Raw genomic sequence first — 23666 nt, forward strand, 5'->3', positions numbered from 1 at the left:
CCATTGCCACTCTGGTTTCAGACTTTGTGAAATTCAAAGAAATCACATTTACATCATACTGAGAATTTCATTCATTGTCCTTGAGTAGAACTCAATATTTGCTGTGCAAGCAAGCCCGACCATGTGAAGTCTTTAATAAATGAGCACGTGAGTCTTTTTTCAAGATTCAAAATATCAACAAACATTTTATGTTGACAAGCTGAATGAAATGGGAAGAAAACACACCGCAAATATTTTTTTCTGTTCTCAATCAGTATTCATTAACATTCTGAGATGGCCTTTTCCATTCCAATCTCTATTACTCTATTTCCCACTGTAACAGAGGGTGCCCCCTCTTAAACACAGCTAGCGTGAGAGCATGAAGCCATCAAAACTCAATCCTGCTTTGTGTTAATCTGAGAAGATGAAGTTGCTTATACCAAGCAAATCAGCAGCCTCTGACAAGCAGGGGGCAAGGATCACTTCAGTATGAGAGTCTGAAGTCCACATCTCATATGACATTGACTTGCAGTACTACTGTCTTCTAGGTAGAGCGGGTAGTCACCGAAGACAGCACAGCCTCTCAGCTTAACAGAAGTCATGTGATAAGGAAAAGACTGCATGAGAAAATACCGGACACCTCACCACTGTCTTCCCAGATGAATTTTCACCAAGGTAAAAAAAAGGATTTATAATCTAAACTGTCTAATAAGGATACATCCAGCTTTTTCTGAGTCTTTCTCAAGCTAGGTGAATTGTTTAATTTCATGCTGTAGTGATTACATGTAGTGTTGGATAGACTATTTATTGCTTTACATATAAATTACTTCATAATGGAAAGACTCTGAGGCAAGTTGGCAAGGTTTCTGTTCCTTATTTCCTCAAAGGACAGTAGTCTGAGGGCTGTGAAGCAATGATAACAAATCAGCTTGCACAGATGTGACTCTTAAAACACTTTGCATAATTCCTGTGCATGTAAAAAAAAAAGTACTTTCAAAACTGCATTTGAACTTTGTATACTCCAGTGTATTTTTGAAGGTAAAGAGTGGGATTCTCTGAAGGTATCCTGCTGCTGTTAAGGAATATATATTCACCCTTCCTATTTGATTACTCACACAAAGATTTGTGGTTTCTTTTTGATTTTAGTTCTGTTTTTCTGTTCAAAAGATGTTTTATAAATTCACACATTGATTGCTGGAGTGATTTCAAGACACAAGGCCAAATCCTGCTCACTATATAAACAAACCAGCATATACTAATTTCACATTTCATTTGACCAAGACCAAGATTTTATTACCCCTCAGAGTAATTCTCTAACTGTAACTAAATGTGGACTCAGGTTCAGATAGTTCTTTTTTCTAGTCTCTATATTGTACTGTTCAGTTCAACAGAAATCTCTGATTTTGAGGCAAGGGGAAGGTTAGTCCAAGCCACGCAGGCTTTTTTTTTTATATGCTCAACATTAGGCATATGAACAATCCAACTCCTATGCAGCAAATCACATTAACTTCAGCTAGAATTAAACACATGCTTAAATACCTATGGAACATGTCTATTAAGTATTATTAGTCATAGGAAAAGGAGATTCTTTTGAAAACATACAAACCATCCCTCAAATCATATTGGCTCGCTCATTCATTCAGAAACTGAGCTTATAGATTCACACTTGCCTAAGCTGGTGAAAACTCTGCTGCTGCCAAAAGGGATGTTCCCATCTTCAACCCCCTATTAGCCACAAATTCCTGCCATTTCCCTTCTACTGGTTCTAGTGATTATGTATCTGGGGTGATCTCTGTGTTTTCTACGGATTCAGGTCATGTGGCTTACACTTGCTGAAGGACTTCAGTGAATCAGGATGTCAACTGCATTGAGAATGTGTGAGCCACGCTTTCCAAGGCAGCATTCCATTTCTTTCTTTTTTTTTTTTTAATTAAAAATGATCATCATCAGAGATTCTGGAAAAGAGACAATGCAACCAAAGTAAAGTTGGGGTGCAACAGAAATATGTACTTCCTAATGACTTAGGATGACCCCTTAATGGAATTTCTGCAGCCGACTCTGGTAGTAGATTGTGTCTGGGCACTGTCTGTCCTGCACACAGAAAGAATACTTTATAGCTAAAGTTTTTGGGCCTCAGAATATGAGGAAGGAGAACTTTGCAGGTTATCTGCACTTTGCCACCTTTCAGTTAAACATGTAGAATAGAATTAATATATTAGATTTGTTTTATTTGGAATGGTTGAGGAGAAATATGAGAACTATTTTGGGTCAGAATAAAATTATGAAAGTAATAGGATGAACTTGCCAAGCTTTGCTTGGTCCTTAAGGAACTGAAATCAGGGTTAGAAGACAGACAGACATGGACTATATAAAAATTAGTCGAGCCAAATGTTATTTACATTATCATGAAGAGACAATGATTTATAATTTATATGATTCACCATGTTGTCTTTCTTTTTCCAGACAAAGGGTCCAGATTAATGAATTATAGTCGGTCAACAGAAGATTACAGACAACTCTCTGTGGACTACAGTGACTCTAATAGTATTTCTGAAAGTACATCTTTGATACTGTCTAACCGAGGACATAGGAGAGGTAAGATTTTCCTGAGAGATTGTGTTTATGAATTATGTACTCATCTCTTTGTCCCCTGAAATGTGACACTACTCATGTATGGTCAGGTGATAGGTACTCCCATGCACTTGTAGTTGCGTGACTAGGGAGGTATATTTGTGCTACACTGCAGAGAAGAAAGATCCTTTTATACTGGATTCCTTTTTATATGTGTCCTACTGTAAAGCTATATATTCCCTGGTTACTGTGCAGCACCATCACCTCTTTCTTGCTTTATGCCCCCTTTACCAGGTGAAGCTGTTCATCAGATCATAGACAAAGCCTGACAGCATGTTTCTGGCATGTGGGGTCTTGGAGCAGATGAGAATGGTGGAGTGAGCCACAAATGCATATGAGGGGCAATGTCAAGATGGCAGCACTGAAATCAGTTGAATCTATGAATAATACCTAAGACTCAAATGGTGGGGATTAATGTTTCTTCAAGCCCATTCAAAAACAAAGGGACTAATTCTGAAATCTAGAGGAAAAAAACAACCAAACAACAAACCTTTTCATTTTTGTCCTAAAGCCATTGTGTATTTCCTGCTCAGCCTGTTGTTTTCATTGTGCTAAATGCCAGATTGCAATGCTGCTCTTCTGATTTACTTTGTCTGGAGATATCAGAGTTGGAATTTTAGCTCCACTTTCAATCCTTTTATGGCAGGAACAACATGAAAGAAACTGTTTGGGAGAGGATCCATTCAGTGAAGATACCGTGGTAGACACCAGTCAGGGTCCTTCCCAAGCCACTTAAATCACAGTGTAGGGGGATACTATGAAGGAAAGAAGGGAATTCAGCAGGAAGGGAAGTAGTATTGTGTATGTGTATCTTTACATTTAAGTTGGAATCTGAACTAGGGACACCTAGACAAGGACTTTCACACTACCCAAGAGCAAAAAGTTCCTGTTGCCAACTGTCATCATCATCTCCTAAAAATCCAAGCTTACCATGCCAGGTCCCCATTTTCAGGCTCCTGCCCATTTCTATTCTCCATTCCACAGTTACCTACCCTCCCATCTGCTTTCGAGCTTTTTTTCCATCCTGCCTGGGGCACTTCTGAGCTTCCAGACCCAGAGGTGGAAGTTTACTTCTGTACCTCAGAGTTTACTTCCTGCCTTTATGAGCCTCCATGAGAAATGAAGTACTAGGTCCTCCTGTGGCATGGATTCAGATGTGCTCTGTAAGCACGTGTGGGTTTTTTATCCCAGAAATTTCTTCCCTAAGGCAATAACTCCAGCATTCATTACATCAGTTATGATGCAACAAGGTATGCACACCGACTGGTTAGTTCATTGATGCCATAAATAACAGAAAATTGCTGAGTAGTCCTTGTTTTTTTCACTAGGGAGCATTAATTTGGGTTTATAATATCCAGCTGCTGATTGCCATGAAATTTGTAGGAACATATTACCCACAATCTTCCAAATTTGAAAGGTTTAAAATTTACTAGGCAAAAATAAAAGGCATAGAGCATGATCTCAAGGGACTAATTTCCCTAGGAAAGATGGCAAAAAACCTGGGTGCCCGCTGCATTATCACAAAACTGCCAGGAGATAATTCATAGAGAGAAAGCAAAAAAATCCTGTGAAAGAAAAAAACGCCCATGTAATAGCTTCTCAGCCCCAAGCCCTTAGCCCCAATGATGAGGAAGGTGAGGTTACTCATATAACTGCTGTTGATACTCTCCTCCTGAAAGGCATTTTTCTGAAGCTCTAGAATTGCAATCAATATCAGCAGCAATAAAAACGTGACTGCAGCTGCTCCCTGTGTGACGCATATGTGTCAGTCACATACCTAGTGGCACACAGTGAAAGTAAACTCAGGAGCTTGTCTTGTAAGTCCTTTTAAAAAAAAAAAATTGGTCATAAACTTGACAGAAGCTCATTCCAGTGCATTTGTTTGTGTTGCCATCTCCACTGAAACATTGGTAGCTGTTCACACCCAGGATTTTGTAAGAAAAACTAAAAATACAGGACAAAATACAGAATATGAGAGCTGCAGACATTCTTTCATGAGATGATGTATTAGAAAAATGCATTATTTTCTGAAAAGAAATATTACCATCTAGTAGAGCACCATTATCAAGGGAGATCAATATCTCTATCCAGACTGTACTTTAGAAGCTCATTTAAAATATAATAAGTTAATCATCTACAGGATCAACTTCTCTGAGGGCCACATGTTACTTAAACATCAGGAACGTGTTGGATTTGTGATCAAAGCACAGCAATCTGGCCACTGAAACTAGCCAAATTGTCCCATTGCTGTAACAGCTGAGACAGAAAAACTAAGGGAATTTTATATTCTTGTGAAAGTATATTCATACGATTATGTGAAACCTATAGTGTAAGCAGAGAATTTTGCAAGGCTTTCTCATTAAAAAGCATGTAGTTTCAGGACATAGGACTGAATCTCAACTTTGGTAACTAGCCCTGAGTATTTGGCTTATCTCAAATCTCACATTTTGTCAGTACCATCTGCAGCTTGAAAAAACATGTTTATGCATATTTTAGCAATGTGACTGTAGATTTTGTAGTTTTTAAAATTGCAACTGGTGATTGGTATACTAGAATTCAAAGTCATGTTTTCATGTTGGAATTCAGAGTGAGGTCTCAGAGTGTAGTTCATGCATGTTTTATACAGAGAAAAAGCTGACCTAAATGATTACTTCCACTTAGCTCATCCTATCATCTCTATCATTCTGCCAATGTAATAGTTTGATATGCAATTCCTTAAATAAGATCAATGAAATGATTCAAGTGAAGAAAAATTTAACGTTCCCACCCTTCCCTAAAGGATTTAAAACATCTCTGCTGCTAGAAGAATTGTTCATGGAACTACCAGTTGCATAACCCTTTCTGGTTCTACCTATAAATTTCAACTCTCATCTATTTGGACAAAGCACTGCCTATCCTTTCCGTAGCAGCAGAGATGACTGAAGGTGAAAAATTATACAAATCTTATTTGCTAATGACTCATAAACCATCCTATATTCCCACCAGATTTTTATGATGTAAAAACATTCATAATATATTTAATGTAGCAAATAACTGGTGGAATATTTACAAAGTTTTCATTTCAGTGATTTTATATCCTACTCTGATTAAGCCAGAGAAGTTTCATGGCTTTTTCCACCTAATTTTATGCCTGGAAATACAAGAACAAAGAATACTAGGGGTAATTTCTGAAGAGCAAAAGCTGTTTCAAAATTACTTCCATACATATGGAAATTAGAGCCATTGTACCTACACAGTTATTTTCCAAATTACATTTGCATGAAGGGTTATGAAGAGGAAGTAACAATAACTAGAGAACTGGGAATACTGCTTGTGTAGTATTCACTTAGCCTTATCAACTAGCCATTTATCATGCCCAAACAAGTACACATGAGAGGAAGCAGCCAGTCTAAATTTCCTCCTTGTTGTAATTGTCCCACGATCTGATGCTGAGTGCTGCTGCAATTGCTTCAATTGTGAAATTTCCTTTATTCATTTCAGGGAGAGTTCCACAGACACACAGGTCATGGGACCCCACCCTTAGTGGGTCGAGGACACAAAGTAGCTACAAGCTCTTCATAAACAGGTAATCAAAACTCATATTCCTAAAAGATGGAAGCTGTTTTATTACCAAGTGAAGCAGACAACTACTGTGGCAATGTCATTATCAGAAAATGCCTGGATCGCCATCTGAACCTGTTTTGATAATAGGTACTGTTTACATAGACTTAAAGTACAGCTAGACTCGGTTTGGCTCCAAGTGAAACAGTCTAGTGAAATGCAGCTTGGGCCCTGAACAATCCATACAAAACAAGCACATTGAAGTTTTCCACCTTTACTCTTTACCACTGTGTCCTGCCAGATGTCACTGGCCTCCCAGAACAGCTGTGCCTCGCGTGTCTCCATCAGAATCAGACAGGTTAGCAGCAATAGCTTGCTGTGACTGAAACAACTGGGAAGCAGCTCCACAGAGAGCGTGGAAGGGAAAAACCTCTTGAGAAGGTATGAATAGCCATTCCTTTCACTGGCAAGGCATTCTGCAGAGTCTGTATTTGTCTACATTCAGATTTTGGATCTGGTCTTGCCTTGCTGTTACATTAGCAGAGACCTGATGTGTTCTGGAGTGGTTATGACAGACCATGTATATGATCCATCATTTTCAGTGGATTATTTGCATTTCCATCTCAGTTCTTAGATTGATTTGTCTCACTTGTGTCAGCCACATCCAGCCCTGCACCGCCACTTTACTGAAGACTTATAGGTAACCCTGGGACACAAGCGGTAAAGACTTCTGCTCTCTCATGGGGATTAGCCTCATTTCAGCCAGGGCACATACAGCAGCCCTGTAGACATAGACAAGGAAAGCTGAGAATTGTACAACTGATACTAACTCCTTTTCAAAAGGCAGAGGAACACCACTGCTGCCAAACAAGAATTTTCTAGACTGGGTGTTAGCATAGTGAAGCTGTAATCATGGCTGTTTCCAAATGAAGAGGAGATCCAAGTACTGTTAGCCTCTAGGCACCACAAAGACCAGAATCCCATAGTTAAGCACCACGTAATCCCTACAGACATCCCATTTAAATTGAGTTCTTGACCCAGTTAAACAGGAGTTTCTTCTTTTAACCATGACACAAGTAATTCAGGCCCACAGGAAATGCTCCATTTATATCAACTCCCAATTAAACGTATCCCAAGTAAACAGTTTGAACTTCCTGATAAATCAGCCACGATAATCTGAGCAATGAGAGATACTCCAGTACACCTCTAATCCTGCAACAAGAACGAACTACAAGCAGGTTGCTGGATAGTGGCAGCTTTTGTGAAGAAACTAGTCTCTGTCTGCCTGTCTAATTAGACACACATACATATGTATGTGTGTATACAGACATCTATATATGCATCACACAGCTGGCAATGATATCAGTAACAGAAGATTTATTTACTGAGTATTTTGGAGCAATTGCCATGCCTCTGACTACCAACCTAGGTATCATCTTGATATCCTAGTTCTAAAATCATGCTGCCAAGAAAATGTTCCCCTCCTCTGCTGAAAGATGAACTCTCTTCTTCAAATTTCCAGCAAGCTGATTCCCATAGAACTTCAGGGACTGTAAACCCCACTTTTGGCTGTAAGCATCTGTAATTGAATTTCTGCCAAGGTCACCATCCTATTGTACCACGACAACAGTGGAATTGAAATAGTTAGTTTGGAAACCACCAATTTCCCATGTAGGAGGACAATGAACACAAAACTTAGTGATGGGTTTATTACCTATAAACTTTACTAATATCATCATGTTGCTTTTGTAAGCAGTTCAACTGATATAATTTACACCTCATAAAATTAAGCTTGTAAGTATATGCAGGGCTATGGCCTATATATAAAGCTGTCAAGTCTGGCATCTCTCACCTCACAGGACTAATAACAGGAAGTGTTTTCCACAAGGGAAGAAAGTCTTCTTAATACAGCATCTTGGGTTTTGAGATAATAGTATTTCTATACCCACAAAAGTCACTTCAGGTCATATTTAGGCATATTTCTTAGTTAAATATTGATCTTTATGAGGTTGATAGAAACAAAAATATCTAGATATCTTTATAGAGAGAGGAATACAAACTAGGATAGGATAGGACAGGACAGGACAGAATGGAACAGTTGGAAGAGACCTGCAATAATCATCTAGTCCAACTGCCTGACCACTTCAGGGCTGACCAAAAGTTAAAGCATGTTATTAAGGGCACTGGCCAAATGCCTCTTAAACACTGACAGGCTTGTGGCATCAACCACCTCTCTAGGAAGCCTGTTCCAGTGTTTGACCACCCTCTCGGTAAAGAAATGCTTCCTAATATCATGTCTGAACTCCTCTCGACTCAGCTTTGAACCATTCCCATTTGTCCTGTCACTGGATACCAGGGAGAAGAGATCAGCAACTACTCCAGTACCTTTGTTAAAAATATTTTGAAACTCCATGAACAGTTCTCTGAAGCAAGTCTGCAACATGCAAAAGAAAAGGATATAACTTTGGGATAACAAAAAAGCTTCCATGTGACCTTGACATTTGTTAAAAAAGTGATTAACAAAAATCCACCTCTACAAATCCTTTCCTTCTGTACCACATAATCATTCTTTTCTCATTGATAAGATTATATATAACATTTTCAGTTTATTCTAAGCATACATGTGTCTGCTTGTGTGGAAACCATCATTACTTTATGGGTTAAAAGTATAGTATAAAGACAGCTTTCTGATCTGAGATTTCACACATCTTTCTCTGAATTAAATTGCAAATTCCCTCAGTTCCTTAAGACATTAATTTATTCTAATGAATTAGTATTCAAATTAGTTCCCATTCCTGGAAAATTCTGAATAATGTAGTAACAAATGTTTTGGTTTCTGAAGCTTTTTTGCTTCAGAAAATAAGAAATGAGGAATTGACTTCATCCTGTAGAATTTCTAGAAAGTGACAGGGCTGAACTCCCTGCCTGTTGGCTTCACCAGACTTAAACCAGCTAGATCTGGCTCACCAAATGAAAAAAAAAAAAAAAAAAAAAGACAAAAAAAAAAGACAACTGTTATTGAATTAAAGCAGAGTTTAGATTTATTTATAAAGGACATCAGTAATATTATCCCTGTGAAATTATTTTTCTTCTTCTGTAAAGACACATTTAACAACTTATAACTGACATTGCCCTGGATTACATAATATTCTGCCACTGTACCTTAAGCTCCTTGTCCTCAAGTCTGTGTTGTTTTGATTGCATGCTATATATATTGCTCACTATGACATTTTCTTTGAAGGTCAGTCAGTGCTGTAGAAGAAATCCCTGGTGGAACTCAGAAGAACAGCAGACAGAACCTGCTAAGTTTAGGTTCCACCTTCTCCGTGTCTACAAAGGACTACACAGTGGCTGCTGCATCACAAAAATGTTTGTTCCACAGGAAGGAAAAGGTGACTAATGAAAAACATATAAGCTGATTTAAAAATGTAAATATCACTAAAGAGAAACCTCTCATCCAGTTGTCATTCACCAGTGATGTGCATATTAGCAACTGAGACATCTAATTAGATCAATATTTTAAATTGACAGACTCCAAATTAGGCATGATCCAGTTGTGATAACTCAGAACTGAAGTCAGTGAAAGCTCTTGTCCATAAAGACTAAGCAAAAGCTTATAATTGAACCCTCTCTGACCTACATGTGTGATTTCTGCAAGCATCAAACACCGTATGGACTGTTTTCTTCAACCACTTTGACAGGAGCTTCAGAACAGCAAAAATATTTACAGAGACACTGAACCCAAACGCTTGAGGGTCAATGGTGCTCAAAGGACTTAAAATTTTTTTTACAGTGTATGCCTGGACAGAAAGCCTAGGCTAGCAGTGAGTGTGCCAAACCAATAGTTCACCTAAGGGTCTGTTCCTAGTTGCTGATTTGTTATAGGACCCTGTTAAATGGGAAGGATCGTGTTTCTTTGGCAGATGGATCACAAAAATCTAGAAATAACTGAATCACAGAAAACTCCATGATGCTGCTGCTCATGGAGCTTTCTGTTGTGGAAGTAAAAGGGACAAGTTCCAGGCTTGTGAGTCCTTTCCCCTGTTCCCAGTTCACAAGCTCAAGACTGACCAGTTGGAGAACTTTGATCAAGAGTTTCAGTTAGATACTTTGGAAAATTATCTTTTTATATATAAACTTAGTTTTAAATTTTAATATGATTTTTGCTGGGATAATAATTGAGTTCTTCAGAAGGAGTCCAAGAACTGTTACAACAAAATGCTAGTCCCTCTTTATATGTGATACAAAACTGCATTGTCTGTTGGCAGGACAATAGTAGTATTATGAAACAAACCATAAATTTTCTCAAAAAAATATCTAAATGAGTCAAGGTACTAAGTCATGGATAATGGTTGGAAGGATCCATGTCTTACAACTTGCAGACATGTAGTTATTTCTATCTGCTTCAAGGATCTAAAAGCATAGATGAATCTGGAAAAAAAAAACAATATGCAAAATTCCTTGAGGTAGATAGTTAGCAAGGAAAAGAAGCATCTTATGCTATTAAAGTTTGTTGAAGTTAAAGCAAAAGAATGCAATGTCTGCTAATAAGAAATATCTGTCAACCTTCATCACAGGGAAGAAAGCAGCTCAGCATTTTAGTCTGGTTCCCTATGGGAGCTAGGCACACAGTGGTGTGTATGTATGTGTGTACATGTCTGTGACTGTCCTCATAGTAACTTGGGAATCAAATGGAAAAAGGTCTCAGAAGAAATTAAGTTTCTGTGTCATGAAAATAGGTGTCTTGCAAAGGAAATGGATCTTGGTTAAGTGCCTTTGCAGAAGAAAAGGCTTCAGTGTGAGCTTACCTCTAATTAGACCCCAAAGAGTCCACACAGGAGAGACCTCAGAGAGAAGTCTTCAGTGAGCCTTTGCACCTTATTAGGTCAATTAGCTACAGCATACAGATCAACAGAAATCGGTTTCATTGGTACTGGTGTTTGGAATCTTTGTTACATGAAGGAGACATTTCTTAAATTTCTGAATTGCCTCCTTACAGTTTTCAGGTCCAGAATTTATTATTTTGTCTAGTGAACCACCAGTGACCTTACAGCTGCCTGGATCAATTGTGGTAAGTATGAACATTAAGAATTTATAACTAATCAAGTTACCTATTAGTTGGGGCTCTTTGTAAATTGCATCTGAGTCCCAACCCAGTATTCTTGTCATGTCTTCCTCCCAAACCAAGTTAGGGGTCCTGCAGAGGTATTGAGACTTGAAAAGAGGTCATTTAATTCTCAGTGCTATATAGTTATTTCTGTTGGTGTGGAAATAGCTTAATTTATCCTTCTCAGCTAAGAATGCTCACTTTAGCACAAGACTTTTGAGACAAAGATTATACAGAAAATACACAATGTGACATCTAGTGCCAATGTATTCAACTCCTCCAATTTACAGACACATCCCCTAACTTTCATTAAGATAAGGTAAAAGGCTGACAGCATACAGCAGTAAAAATGAGGGCAAATAAAATTTGGAATTACCCTCAAATCTAGAATAACCCTGGTGACTGCAGAGTCTGAGTATGCTCAGGTGTTCTGTTGGGATTCCCTGTTTGTTTTTTTTTAAAATGAAAATGTTTGGGATATTAATTTATGAGAATTATGAGAGGGCAGGGAATAGCATAGTGTTGTGACCGGTTCCATCAGGTTATGTAGAGACAGGAGACTAGGGGGCCTCAGTAATAAAATGCTGTGGAACTTGCATTGCTTGTACTTGGCACTCATTCTTCATTCTTTGTTACATGTTCTTAGACTAAAAAAGGGAAGTCCTATTTGTCCCAAAGGGATCTCAATGTGATTCTACTCAATGGGCAGTGCCTTGAGGTGCAATGTGACATCAAGTCCAAGGCAAGAGATGTTTTCAACACTGTGGTGGCATATGCAAACTTGGTGGAACATTTCTACTTTGGCTTGGCTTACCTGAAAGGTAACGGGACACAGCTAACTACAGTAACAGTTCTCTCCCTCAGTGCCTCTGTAGTTATTTTATTAATGAATTCCAGTAAGATACTTTAAGATCCTCAGATAAAAGCAGATCCAAAGCTTCAGCAAAAGGTACGTTGGTTTAAACTGTACGGCATTGATGTAAAGCATGTCTACCCTAGGACCGTGCATCAGCACAGCCATACTGTTACTGGCTGATATTCCCACGCAGAAAAGGCTATGCCCCAACCTTGCACTGGAATAATACTGAGCCATGGAGCTCCAGCAGAAACTCCAGGAAGCACTGTACTGAGGAGGGCTGACTGTCTTTGTTCCTAGATATAAGTACAGGTGCAGCTATTTCATCTACAAAACCCACATCTCCCTAGCCCAATTCTGATGGCAAGCATGGCTGAGGCAGTAGGAAGAAGCATACCTTGTGTCTAGGGCATGAGAATTACAATGGGGTGCAGAACCTGAATGGTGAGCAGAATGCAAGCCACATCAATTGAGTGATTCCATAGATACCACACCAATCCAGCACCTAACAATTGCAATCCTAAATTACACACTGTTATCCTAAGTTCTCTATCAAAGCAGCAATAAGTTAAGCCATAACACAGAGCAGTAAATTTCAACTGACATCCGTGATCCATTTTATTTTTTTGTTGCTAGTGATGCACTGAATGAAGACAGAAGAACTTTGAGCTACTGAAGTATCTCCAGACTTATTACAGAACCCAAAATTCTCATTTCAGGTAAAGAATTCTTCTTTTTGGATGAGGAGACCAAACTCTACAAAGTGGCCCCAGATGGCTGGAATGACCAACCCAAGAAGAAAACCTCCATCATTAATTTCACACTCTTTCTAAGAATAAAATTCTTTGTCAATCACTTTAATGTTATCCAGTAAGTGCATGGTTCTGCTGACTGCAGGAAAAACAGTAGCATTTAGGGTGACTGCTCAAGGCTCCTCCTGTGTTCCTAAACCCTTTTGTGTTCCAGGCATGGCTTGACAAGGCATCAGTTTTACCTGCAGCTTCGTAAAGATATTTTGGAGGAGCGATTATATTGCAATGATGAGACTGCCCTGAAACTCGGCGCTTTGGCTTTACAGGCAGAGCTTGGCAATTATGCTTCCGAGGTGTGGATAAATACAATATTTCTCAGAGGTCTCTCTCAATAGCTTTTGCAGCTTTTGTTTGTCACATAGAGTTTAAAGAAAAAATGTGAATAGCACATAATTTCAGCTAAGTCCTTCAGTAATCACTTTTCAGATTTAATTTAAAAAATGCAAAATTTGCTTGATTAAGGAGCAGTAATGAGCCAGACGAATTTGGCAAGAAATATGGCAGAATGATGAAAGACTCTTGGTCCTTCATAATTGATAACATAGCCCAGAAACTCCAGAAAATCTGTAGAAAATTTCCAACATAGGCACAACTTGGATGTGCAGAGGGGCTTGAAGACATTAGAAAATGTGGAAGAGAAAAATAAATAAGCACTCCAGAATTCACAGCTATTTCATGTGTAGGCTCAGATTCACAAGCTGCAAAGACAGGAAGGTCACTGATGGTATGTCTGAACTAGTTATCCTAGTTTTGAAGTGTACAGAAAATACCCATTTATATTCTCTGCCATATCTTCAGTTATATAAATCAGCGTAGCTCTATCAATTAAACTCTGAGTGGTCTGATCCATCTGGTCGGCTCTATGCTGGCATTGAGTCCCCCACTGTAGGTTGTACTGATGCAGCTGTAGCTGTCAGCTCTAAGTGCAAGACTGCAGGCATGCCTGTAGGCCCAGCTCCTTCCTCCCCTCTGCAGAGAGAAGTAGCGTGTGCTTTGAAGCACGTGGCTGAGCACAGGTGCAAGAGGCACATTTGGCTGTTGGGACACTACCTGCTGTTCCCCATCTTCTTTTAGGAAATGGCAACAGGGTGACTTCAGCATATGGGTCACCCTGAAAATGGAAATGCACCATATAAGAAAAGTCAAGAAAGAACAAAAGCCTCCTCTCTCTTTTTTTTTTTTCTTTTCACTTTTTTCTCCTAAAGATGCATGGAAAGAGCTATTTTCGTGTTGAAGACTACATTCCAGCAAGCCGAATAGAGAAAATGACCCTTGTATATGTACAACGAGAGCTTGCTAAATTACATCGTATGAATCGTTCCCTATTTGAGGATGAAGCTGAACTAGAATTTTTAAAGGTAACTTGCCATACCCCAAACATTATTTATTTATTTTGAGATGGAAAGCCCTTCTCTATTTACTGTTGTCTATTATTTCCTTCTTGCCTGATACAGTGGATTTTAGATACAGCCAAAAATTTGAATAACTAACAAAACCCTCAGAATTTCATTCTGCTGTAGATACTGTCACTCTAAATAACTTACATCACATTTACATGGTAGGTTTCCTTTCACTGATAACTTATAAAGGGTTAATGCCCATTTCAGGGTATTTTCAACATCCTAAGGGTTGATGCAAATTTTCAGCATGTTGCCAACATGTCTAGGTTCCAGATGATTATAAATACACCTATTGAATAGATTAGAGATGATTATAAAACATGGCAATAAGCACTTTCTTGACTTCTGAAACTACAGCAGCTGTTCAGCCACTTTCTAAACACGTAGTGATTATTTGTTTAAAAATATCTGTGAACTCTGGAAATGAGGAAGGAGTTATCTGAAGTATTTTCTCACATGACTATTTCTCTAGGGCTCTAGAGTGTCACAATGATGTGGGATTTAATTCTTTTCCTCCTAATTTCTCCTTCTCCCCCAAACTTGTCTGCTTTCCATCAAATGAAAAATATCAGGGATTAGATAATGGATAAATATCAGTAGCCGCTTTGCTGCAGTGCCACATGCTTTTATTTATAGCATCATTTTAGTTCAGTTGCTGTTTAATTATGTTAGTTCCTCATCTAACACTGTCAGCGGAATTGAAGAAATAGATTGAAGCTTAGCCTTAATGACAGTCCCATCATGCATGGCAAATCCATTGAAGAAAAGCAGCTTTGTTGGTATCTGTTTCAATGAGTAAGTCTGTAGAAGGAGCCAACACATCATACAAAGTGAGAAAGATAGACCCCATGGCAAGAACATGCAAATTCCAAATATGAAAGGGATTAAAAATTAAAACCCAGATTCAGCTAGTGATTATAGATGCCCTAGTTTTCAGGACCTGAACATTTGTGCTCTGGATACTTTCTGAAAAACAGATCTTCTTAAAATGTTTTATTTTGGTCACTGAAAATCTCTATTCACAGTTGAAAAGTCATTTGGGGATTCTACATTAACTTCCCAGGAAAAAAAAAAAAAGTTTTAGAATAAACTCATATTGGTCTGCAGATCACAAAAGAGGACAGAAAACCCTTCTCGTATTCCATAGTTGTGTAAAAGTTCTGAGTCCCATTTTAACATTTTGTGGCCAAGTGCAGGAGGTAGAAAGACAAGCAACAACACCCAGAAACTCTGAGTGAGTTCTTCAGAGTATCCTCTGCACAGTTAGATGGCAGAGGCAGAAGCCAGCTCCTCAGTCCCTTGAAGTCCTACTTAACTTTTCACCCAGCAATGAGCACTGTGCAAGAAAGAAGAAACACTGAAGATCTGTTCCTGTGAAGTCTGGCACTGAAGGGAATTCTGGGACAGGAAAGTTCCCTCAAAAGTCACCACTATATTTAGGTGAGATACTTTGAGGTACAATTTAGCAAACCCTATAACTCAAGATTCTTGGCAATGGAAATTTATAATGTCTGATTTTAAAAGATGATAGCCATGAAGGAATGGGCATATGTACCTAAGTGAGTTCATTGCAGGCTGGGAGCTGTGATGTCACTGCAGTTAAGATTTCCAGCTGGTCATCACTATTGTAGAAGGGAAACCACACAAGCAGTGTCAGAGTAGCCCTGGCACCAAAGTATTAGCAGTTTTACTAAAATCATCGTATTTGCTGTACCTCGTGGTTTCTGGGTTTGCTCAGGGAAACAAAGACACATAAAGCAAATGGAAAGAAACAAGGTTTAACAGTAGCCAAGCAGCATTAATTCTGCATAGATTTCTATTCAGAAATGCACACAAGTGCCAAGTAGCAGTGATGCTGAGTACCTCAGTGCCACTGCCATGTTTAGATTATTGTGCAGGAAGCTACATAATCCTCCTACCTCTTCAAATGAGGTGTGTGGGAAAATGTTAATTCCATTTTACACATGGAAAACAAATGCATGTAATGGCTCTGACATACCAAAGTGATGATTCTGTAAGGGAGTAGATATGGAAATTTGGTAAGGATTTTCAAAGATTTCTTGACAGAGTGAAAGAATATTCAGTAAAGACACTGAAAAAAAAACCAAAACATTTCCTCTCTCATCTACCTACCTTTTCTTCCCATCCCTCTTTTTGAATAATGTATGGTAAATGCACTTTTTCTTTACAAGGTGACTCAGCAACTTCCTGAATATGGAGTATTATTCTACCGTGTGTCCCAAGAGAAGAAAGGAGCAGGGGGGGACATCATCTTGGGAATCTGTGCCAAAGGCATCATTGTGTATGAGGTCAAAAATCACACAAGAATTGCCAGTTTAAGATTCCAGTGGCGTGAAACAGAGAGAATTTCGGCTCATGTGAGTTGGAACCAAGTGAATCTCCTCTTCACTCTGCTACTTTACTCCCCTTCTGTCTGTCGCTTTGAGGAATTTATTGCATTCAGAGCCAGAATTAGATTCATTCTGTACAGGCAAGTCCTTTCCGAAAACAGTCTAAAATTGAGTCTGGATCTGGATACCCAGATATCCAGTTCTTAATGAGGTTGAGTTCTGGAGGGGTTTTTTTGCCAAAGTTGGAGTCAAGTTACTATAAACTAAACAATCTGGTGTTGACTATTACAGAGACTATGTCAAACCTCCTTATGGCATATTCCATATTCATTCCTCTCTTGTCTTACCTTCTCTCTCTCTTTTCGTTTTCCTACCTACATCAGGTCATGGGATCATGTCTCCCTCTTTCCAAATTTCATTATCCTCATCTCTTAGTATATCAATGTCTGTCAACAATCCAGTATTGGTGACATGATTGTGACCCCTTCTAAATGGTATTCTGCCATCAAAAGTATATCAATCTACCATCATACAGTTTGGTGTCAACTGGTACCACACATTTCCCAGCCTGTTTACTCTCCCAAAATGGCCCTTCTGCCTCTTGAAGATATTTTCCTTTTCACATGAAATTGTTTTAATAATTTTAACATGTGTAGGGCCAAATTTGCCAGTTCTATCAACCTGCTCTCAATGCAGTCAATGTCCAAAGGCTCTTGACTCTTGACATAGGGCATTTATGATCCCAATGGCAGATGTCTCACCCAAAAGGCATGCAGCCAGGCATAAATACAACCAGACAAACCAACAAGATTATACAAATGATCTTTCAGTGCCTCAGTGTAATGACTGATATATGAAACAATGTGTGGTTTTTTTCACTTTAGAGAAAAAAATTCATGATTGAAAGCAGCTTCAGTGGCAAGAAACACACATTCGTTACTGATACAGCAAAGACATGTAAATATCTACTGGACCTCTGCTCTGCCCAGCACAAATTCAATGCACAGATGAATTCTAGGCAACTTCGGCAAACTTCATCAGGTGAGGTATAAATGCACTTTCAGGCCATAGGACAAGGTTAGGTTTTAAAAAACATGCATTCAGTGAAGCTGAGAATCAGAACCTGCCACATCAGTTTCACTGTGCTTCAGTTTCTCATTTGCAGACGAGAAAATAATGTCTCCTGCTTCACTGGAAGTTAGAGGTGTGTAAGTCTAATTCAGCATGTGCATGTGAGTGGGCAGGTACAGGGGATGGAGGGGGGTTCTCTGATGATAATAACTATATAGCTAAACTCAGATTTTTTTTTTTTAAAAAAAGCATGATTACACTTCCCTTCAGGAAATCTGCTGAGAATCCTGAAGAAAGGTATAAGACTTACCCCAAATATAACCTGAGAAATGTTCCACACAAAGAATAACTATAGTAGTGTCCAGATATGCTGGAGCTGAATTTAGTTAACTGGTTATCTTTGAATAAGAGGGGGGTTCAACCATATGGTTCAGTCCCAGGACAAAACCACTAAACCAAAGGTACATCAGTCATACCCATTCAACTAATGTAGCTGGTAGCTGCTCTTATCTTTGATTTTGGCATGTCTGTGGAAGATATGACTAATACCTCCTTAGACTTCAGATTTTCCATAGCTTCTAAGACAAAGCTCTGCTCAACCCAGGGCAGTTACATAGCACTTCTTACCCATGGTTCTCAGCATGCTCTGGAAAGATGGGTGAGGATCATTATGGGGAAACTGAGACACATAAGAAATAACAGCCTAAGCTGACAACTGTCATCACTCTTGACTTTGGTGGAGAAACATCACTAGCTCATTCATTGCCTTGAACAGAATCATGATCATTTACAAGCACTGAGTATTTGACCAAATGAGTCATAGCAGGAGAATCAAGTGTCACGCGTTATCTGCTGGGATACTCCTCTAGTAAAACTGTAAAAGTTTTATAACAAATTATATCATGGGATATAACAGGATGATTGATATATTGCTTCTTTCCCACTAAACTGATTTCATGAAAAGTGAAACTCCACCTGCACAAATTTGTTACTGTGTAAAAAGGCACTAGGATGACCTTTAGGTTCAAGGCACCTTTTGCTGCTTGGGCTCCTGTAGCTTCAAACTTAACTTAGTGAGACTATGATTTGTAGTACGCAAATGAGTGCTAATAGGGAATCTTAAAGTTTCCTGTGTCACATTTGCTAGTCGTAATATATCTTAATAAAAATTACTACATTCCATACATAAAAGAACAAAAAGATTGAGAGCTAAGAAAATTATAACCCAGTCCTGATTACAAGCGCTCCAAATCACTGAAACACACCAGACTTACACAAGCCACGTGACAGCAGGTTCTGAGGTTCAGTGTGTGCTTGCTGTCCCAAAAAAAAGGCTTTGTGAAGGCAATGAGACAGTAGTTCAAAATGCTGCCTTTGCCACCGCAGTGAGGCTGTAAGAGATTATACGGCTCTTTCTGCATGAGGGAATCTCTTGCTTCTGCTGTGCTGTTCAGATGTATGTGTCACAATCTCTTCAAAACTTGCTAGCAACCCCCTATTTAAAATCACCATGGCAACTCTCAGACTGTGCTAATATTGTGGACAGTTAAGCCTTAACAAATACCCCTGATCAAAGTCACTGAGGAAAGAGGGAGCCTAGGTTTAATGCTGCAGAGTAGTGCTCTAGAAAGTTGCATTCAGGCTAATATTTATTAGGAAAACACACAGGAAGTCAGCTGTCATATACAAGCAGAATTAAAGCCCTTATTTGTGCAACCCTGTACCGAGCAGGGTTCTTGTTTTACTTTCCGATGTGTCTCCAATTGCCTGCTGTCCCTCCCTCCTTCAAATCCCCTCTCCAGCCCACCAGTTGAGAACCTAAATAAATAAACAGTGTCTTCTCCAGCACTATCTTCTTTCAGGGAAATAAAAATCTTTTGAGAGGATAGATTTGTATATAGCAGAGCCCAGATGTCATTAAGCAAGTAGTAGATTTCACACAGAGGTGGAAAATTGGATAGCAAGCATTGCCACCAAGATGGTCCCCTACTCAACTTCAGTAGTGCAAATCACTCAGAGCAAAGAGTCAACTCCTTAGCCCCTCTCTGAACTTAAGAGAGCATGTGTTAGTAGAGCTCCTGTCTTTTCAGATATAGGTATGTTGGAGTGGTGGGCCTGTGAAGGATGGGAAGCTACCAACCTGGCTAATTCAGTCTCTGACACAGATATTTCTCATACACCAAACATTTACAAAATATACTTTACAGAGATATTCAGGTTTGAATTATACAAGGTCGTAGTTTTAATCTTTGTGGAAAGTGAATTTGCAGTATAATTCATAGAAATGAAATCTAAATACAGCGTATATTTCTATGAAAGAAATGGATTGGAAAACCTGTCCACTCACTCCAAGGCTAGATATCCTCAGCGATATCAGAACAAATATATCTGTGATGTCAAACTTTTTTGCTGGCACATTCAAAAGGTTAGCCAGAAAGCACCTTTGAGCTTAAAAACATGGAATAATATCAGTCGATTTATCTTTCCTTCCTCTGCCTTTCTCCCTTCTTATTCAGAGGAAAGTAAATATGTGGAAATAGACAAATCAAATTCTGCATATGCAGCTCAGCGCGAACACCTTGCCCTGATTCAGAGACTGTCTCGTTCAGAGAATGTGCTCTATGGAGCAAACCTGGAAAACCTTTCTGCTGGGATGATGAGCAAATCTTGTGATAACCTCAGTGTGGAAACCAACAACAGGACTAGAGACAAAAGCAATCTTGGCAGGTAGGTTTGCTTTTTCCTCTAAACGTGTAATAGCCAGTCATAGACTATGTCATTGCAAACCTCTATGGCAAACTGTGGGGAAGACTTTTTTTTATCTTTTTTCTTTTTTTCAGTCTTTATTGCGGTCACACCAAAAGGCCTGGGGCTCCACGGTGCCAATAGTAGTGTGCAAACACAGGCAGGAAGTTAACAGTCCAGCAGATAAGAACTTGAAAAAGAGTGACATTTATATTTGCACCAGACTCAGGAATGAACCACTTACTGGGTTATGGAGAAGGTTAAAAATAAGGGAGACTAAAAGTGATATTTTTAATGTCTGTGTATCTTCTCTGGAAATGGCAGTATGTGAGCTGAATGCACAGTGGAAGCTGGTTTTGAGCAGATCTTACCTAATTGATTTCTCTCTGTTTAAAGGTGCAAATCATAGAAAAGAGTGTGAGAACTTCTCCCTTTTCATTTGCATTGGTACACTCACCAGTGTAGGCGGTTACTATGGCTGCACACAGTCTCAAGGCCTTTGATGAATTCTAGTGCCTTTTAGAATACTAAGAGTTAGAATAGAGCCAAGAAGAACACGAACTACCAGGAAAACTTTCAGATGTAGTTTTGTCTAAATGGATAGTAGGGCTAAATGAATCATGCTGAGGCTGTGCTGTGTTTTCCTGATGCCTGCACTCAGCTCAGAGAAAAACACGGGGAAATTACTCGTGATGTGAGTGGTCTAATGGCAGCTGTTATTTGGAAGCAAATGCTGGCAAGGATAAACTGCCTCTCTCCTACAATGAAATGTGGCCCAGAAATCAGAATACTTGTTGAAATGTGCATTCCCAGCTTGGCTCTGACAGACTAATGACAATGAAGAGTGCTCAATACCATTACTGATTTGTTATTGTAACACAATCTTCATTTCCTGTCAAGCAGATCCATATCAGGGCTATCCCAGTCAGAAATGCACATCAATTTGAATGGAAAGCAAAGGAGTTATGACTACCTCTCTATCCATTCAACTCAGAACACAATCAGTGGTGAGTAAAATAATCATAAAGAGAGACAGTACCCTTCCATATTTATTGTTTCAGTAGCAGGAGACAAAAAAATATTCTACTTACAGATTAAAGAATATAATTTTGCACTTCTAGTCCTGGCAATTAACCTGGAGTTTAGCAAGACAAGCTGTTTTCTTCCCTGTAACTCTTGCTTTCCATCAGGATTAGTGGTAAGGGACTTTGTGATAAAATTATTCCATCAATGGTGCCTAATGCTCTTCAGAGACGTAGTTCAGCACACCCAGGACCTTCGCATGGGGTGACAACTTTATGCTTAGAGGTCATTATTTGGTTTGCAATTGAGATCTACAACTCAATAAATAATGCATGAGACAACATAGGCCTCAGGTCCTTCCTCTGTTCCTGCACTTGCATGGCATTAACCAGAGTAAGAACTGGACACCTAATTTTCTAACAGAAGCCATATTGCATGCACACAGTGAGCAGATCTATGGCATATGAAGCTATGATTATTTGCTTAGTCCATTTTAAAATTAGAACTGTACTTTAAATACACTGTGGCAATTGCATAATGTAGTGTTGATGCTACAAAAGTCACCATCACAATCAGTGCCAATTGGATTGCAACTATAGAGCCAAGAGGGCCCACAGGGCTGAAGTTTCCAAAGGAAGCCATAGGATATTTTCTGTCCAAATCACCCTCATGTTCAATAGGTGCTACATGCCTGACTCTTTAGATATCCTAATCTTAATAAAAATGTTGCGGATAAATGTGTACTCTCCCTGAAAGGAACGTTATAGGAAGAGCTTATGCAGATACTTTACATATAATTTTCTAAAGAATGCAGATTTCCAAACACTTGTTTGAGCTTCCTTCCTGAATTATATGAATTCAGAAATAATGGCAATGTTGAAAACAAGGGCAAAATATATTTTTAATTTTTGAAGCCCCAGTTTTGCATACTATACGAATCTACTGTCTCCCTGCATTAATCTGCATTTATTCTAGCTGTTTTGTTTCTGCAGCACCTGGATCACCAGCCATCCAAAAGGAAGTTTTGCTAAGTGGTCTAGAAAGAGAAATCATTTGCGTCAGCCTAAAACGTGACTCTAAGAATGGATTTGGTAAGTAAGGAACAAGAATATTGTGTTTGTTATTGGGACCGTCAGTTCCTGGTGCTAACACTGATACTTGCTGACTCAAGCTGAGCAAGATTGTAACCTTTTTCACCTCATTTATTCTTCTTATAGAATAAGATTACCAATCTTTGTGAAGGACTTAGAATTTCCAAGACTGAAAAGGACTAAGCGCATAAATCAAGACCACATTTTTTTCAGAGTATTAACTAAGGCTGCAGAGGTCAAGGGGGTTAAGAGTATAATGAAAGGAACAAGGGCCTAGTTTTGTATCTGAAATACATGCGCAGTGATTTTCTTTATCTTACGCAGGGGAAATGATGTTCTGCAAACTTTTCAGGTATTGCCTGTGGGGTTGAAAAATGTGTACACGAGCTTAACGTGTATGTTTCCCAACTTTTGGATTCTTATTTAGATAACATTTTTTTTGTTATATAATACACTGTCACACTGTATCCTGTTCTTGTGGATGAGTTCAGAGGACCATCAGGTTTCACAGCTGACCATTAATAAAATTAAACATCAATTTCTAAATGGTGCAGGTCTGTGTGGAATAACCTGATCCCAAATCCAACAATTCTACCAGGCAGAATATATTCTGCAACAGGCAGAATATTCTGAACTAGGATAGTGAAATTGAACTACTTGACAATAGATTTAATTTTCTTAGATCTCTTACATATCTGTTAGAAGTTTATGTGGCCCACCTCAGGGACCCTAGACTACATAATGTAAAACAATGTTTGAATTTATCTAATGAGCTTTTATACCATTTTATTCCTGCGGGTGTTAAATACTAAGGTCCACATAATTTATGACTCTTGTAAGAAAGTAGTTGGAATCTTTAAAAGTCCCAAACCAAGAAAGTATTCTTATTGAGAAATTATATTTAAAGAGCCACCAAAGTCACCAGCACACTTTAATTATAACATGAGTTTAAAGCTTTCCCAAATCAAGACCTTGATGCCATGAAAACCAGAGTTCCCCATTCTCCAGATTGTGTATAAAACTTACACCATTGGAGCAAAAGCCTTTTGTGCTCTCAGGT

The 23666-nt window shown here is 38.8% G+C and overlaps 2 protein-coding genes across 7 annotated transcripts in view; one reads left to right on the plus strand and one right to left on the minus strand.

Annotated features, from left to right (window-relative positions):
• Positions 1 to 23666, minus strand: part of MAPK8 (mitogen-activated protein kinase 8) — a 142961-nt gene that overhangs the window by 74571 nt on the left and 44724 nt on the right. The window lies entirely within an intron of this gene.
• The window catches only part of FRMPD2 (FERM and PDZ domain containing 2), a 76894-nt gene that overhangs the window by 16609 nt on the left and 36619 nt on the right, over positions 1 to 23666 (plus strand). For 3 of the 5 annotated variants that reach the window (XM_054832039.1, XM_054832032.1, XM_054832034.1), the window contains 14 exons: positions 528 to 654; positions 2443 to 2574; positions 6091 to 6175; positions 9392 to 9542; positions 11150 to 11221; positions 11904 to 12078; positions 12833 to 12983; positions 13080 to 13218; positions 14131 to 14283; positions 16518 to 16703; positions 17561 to 17717; positions 20264 to 20474; positions 21393 to 21499; positions 22508 to 22606. In XM_054832039.1, the coding sequence (XP_054688014.1) occupies positions 528 to 654; positions 2443 to 2574; positions 6091 to 6175; positions 9392 to 9542; positions 11150 to 11221; positions 11904 to 12078; positions 12833 to 12983; positions 13080 to 13218; positions 14131 to 14283; positions 16518 to 16703; positions 17561 to 17717; positions 20264 to 20474; positions 21393 to 21499; positions 22508 to 22606 (1945 nt within the window). Of the gene's footprint in view, positions 1 to 527; positions 655 to 2442; positions 2575 to 5451; positions 5535 to 6090; positions 6176 to 9391; positions 9543 to 11149; positions 11222 to 11903; positions 12079 to 12832; positions 12984 to 13079; positions 13219 to 14130; positions 14284 to 16517; positions 16704 to 17560; positions 17718 to 20263; positions 20475 to 21392; positions 21500 to 22507; positions 22607 to 23666 lie in introns of those variants that run through there. The other 2 variants (XM_054832031.1, XM_054832033.1) reach the window with 2 other exon arrangements.

Source organism: Grus americana, chromosome 7 (assembly GCF_028858705.1).
Source record: "Grus americana isolate bGruAme1 chromosome 7, bGruAme1.mat, whole genome shotgun sequence".
Lineage (NCBI taxonomy): Eukaryota > Metazoa > Chordata > Aves > Gruiformes > Gruidae > Grus > Grus americana.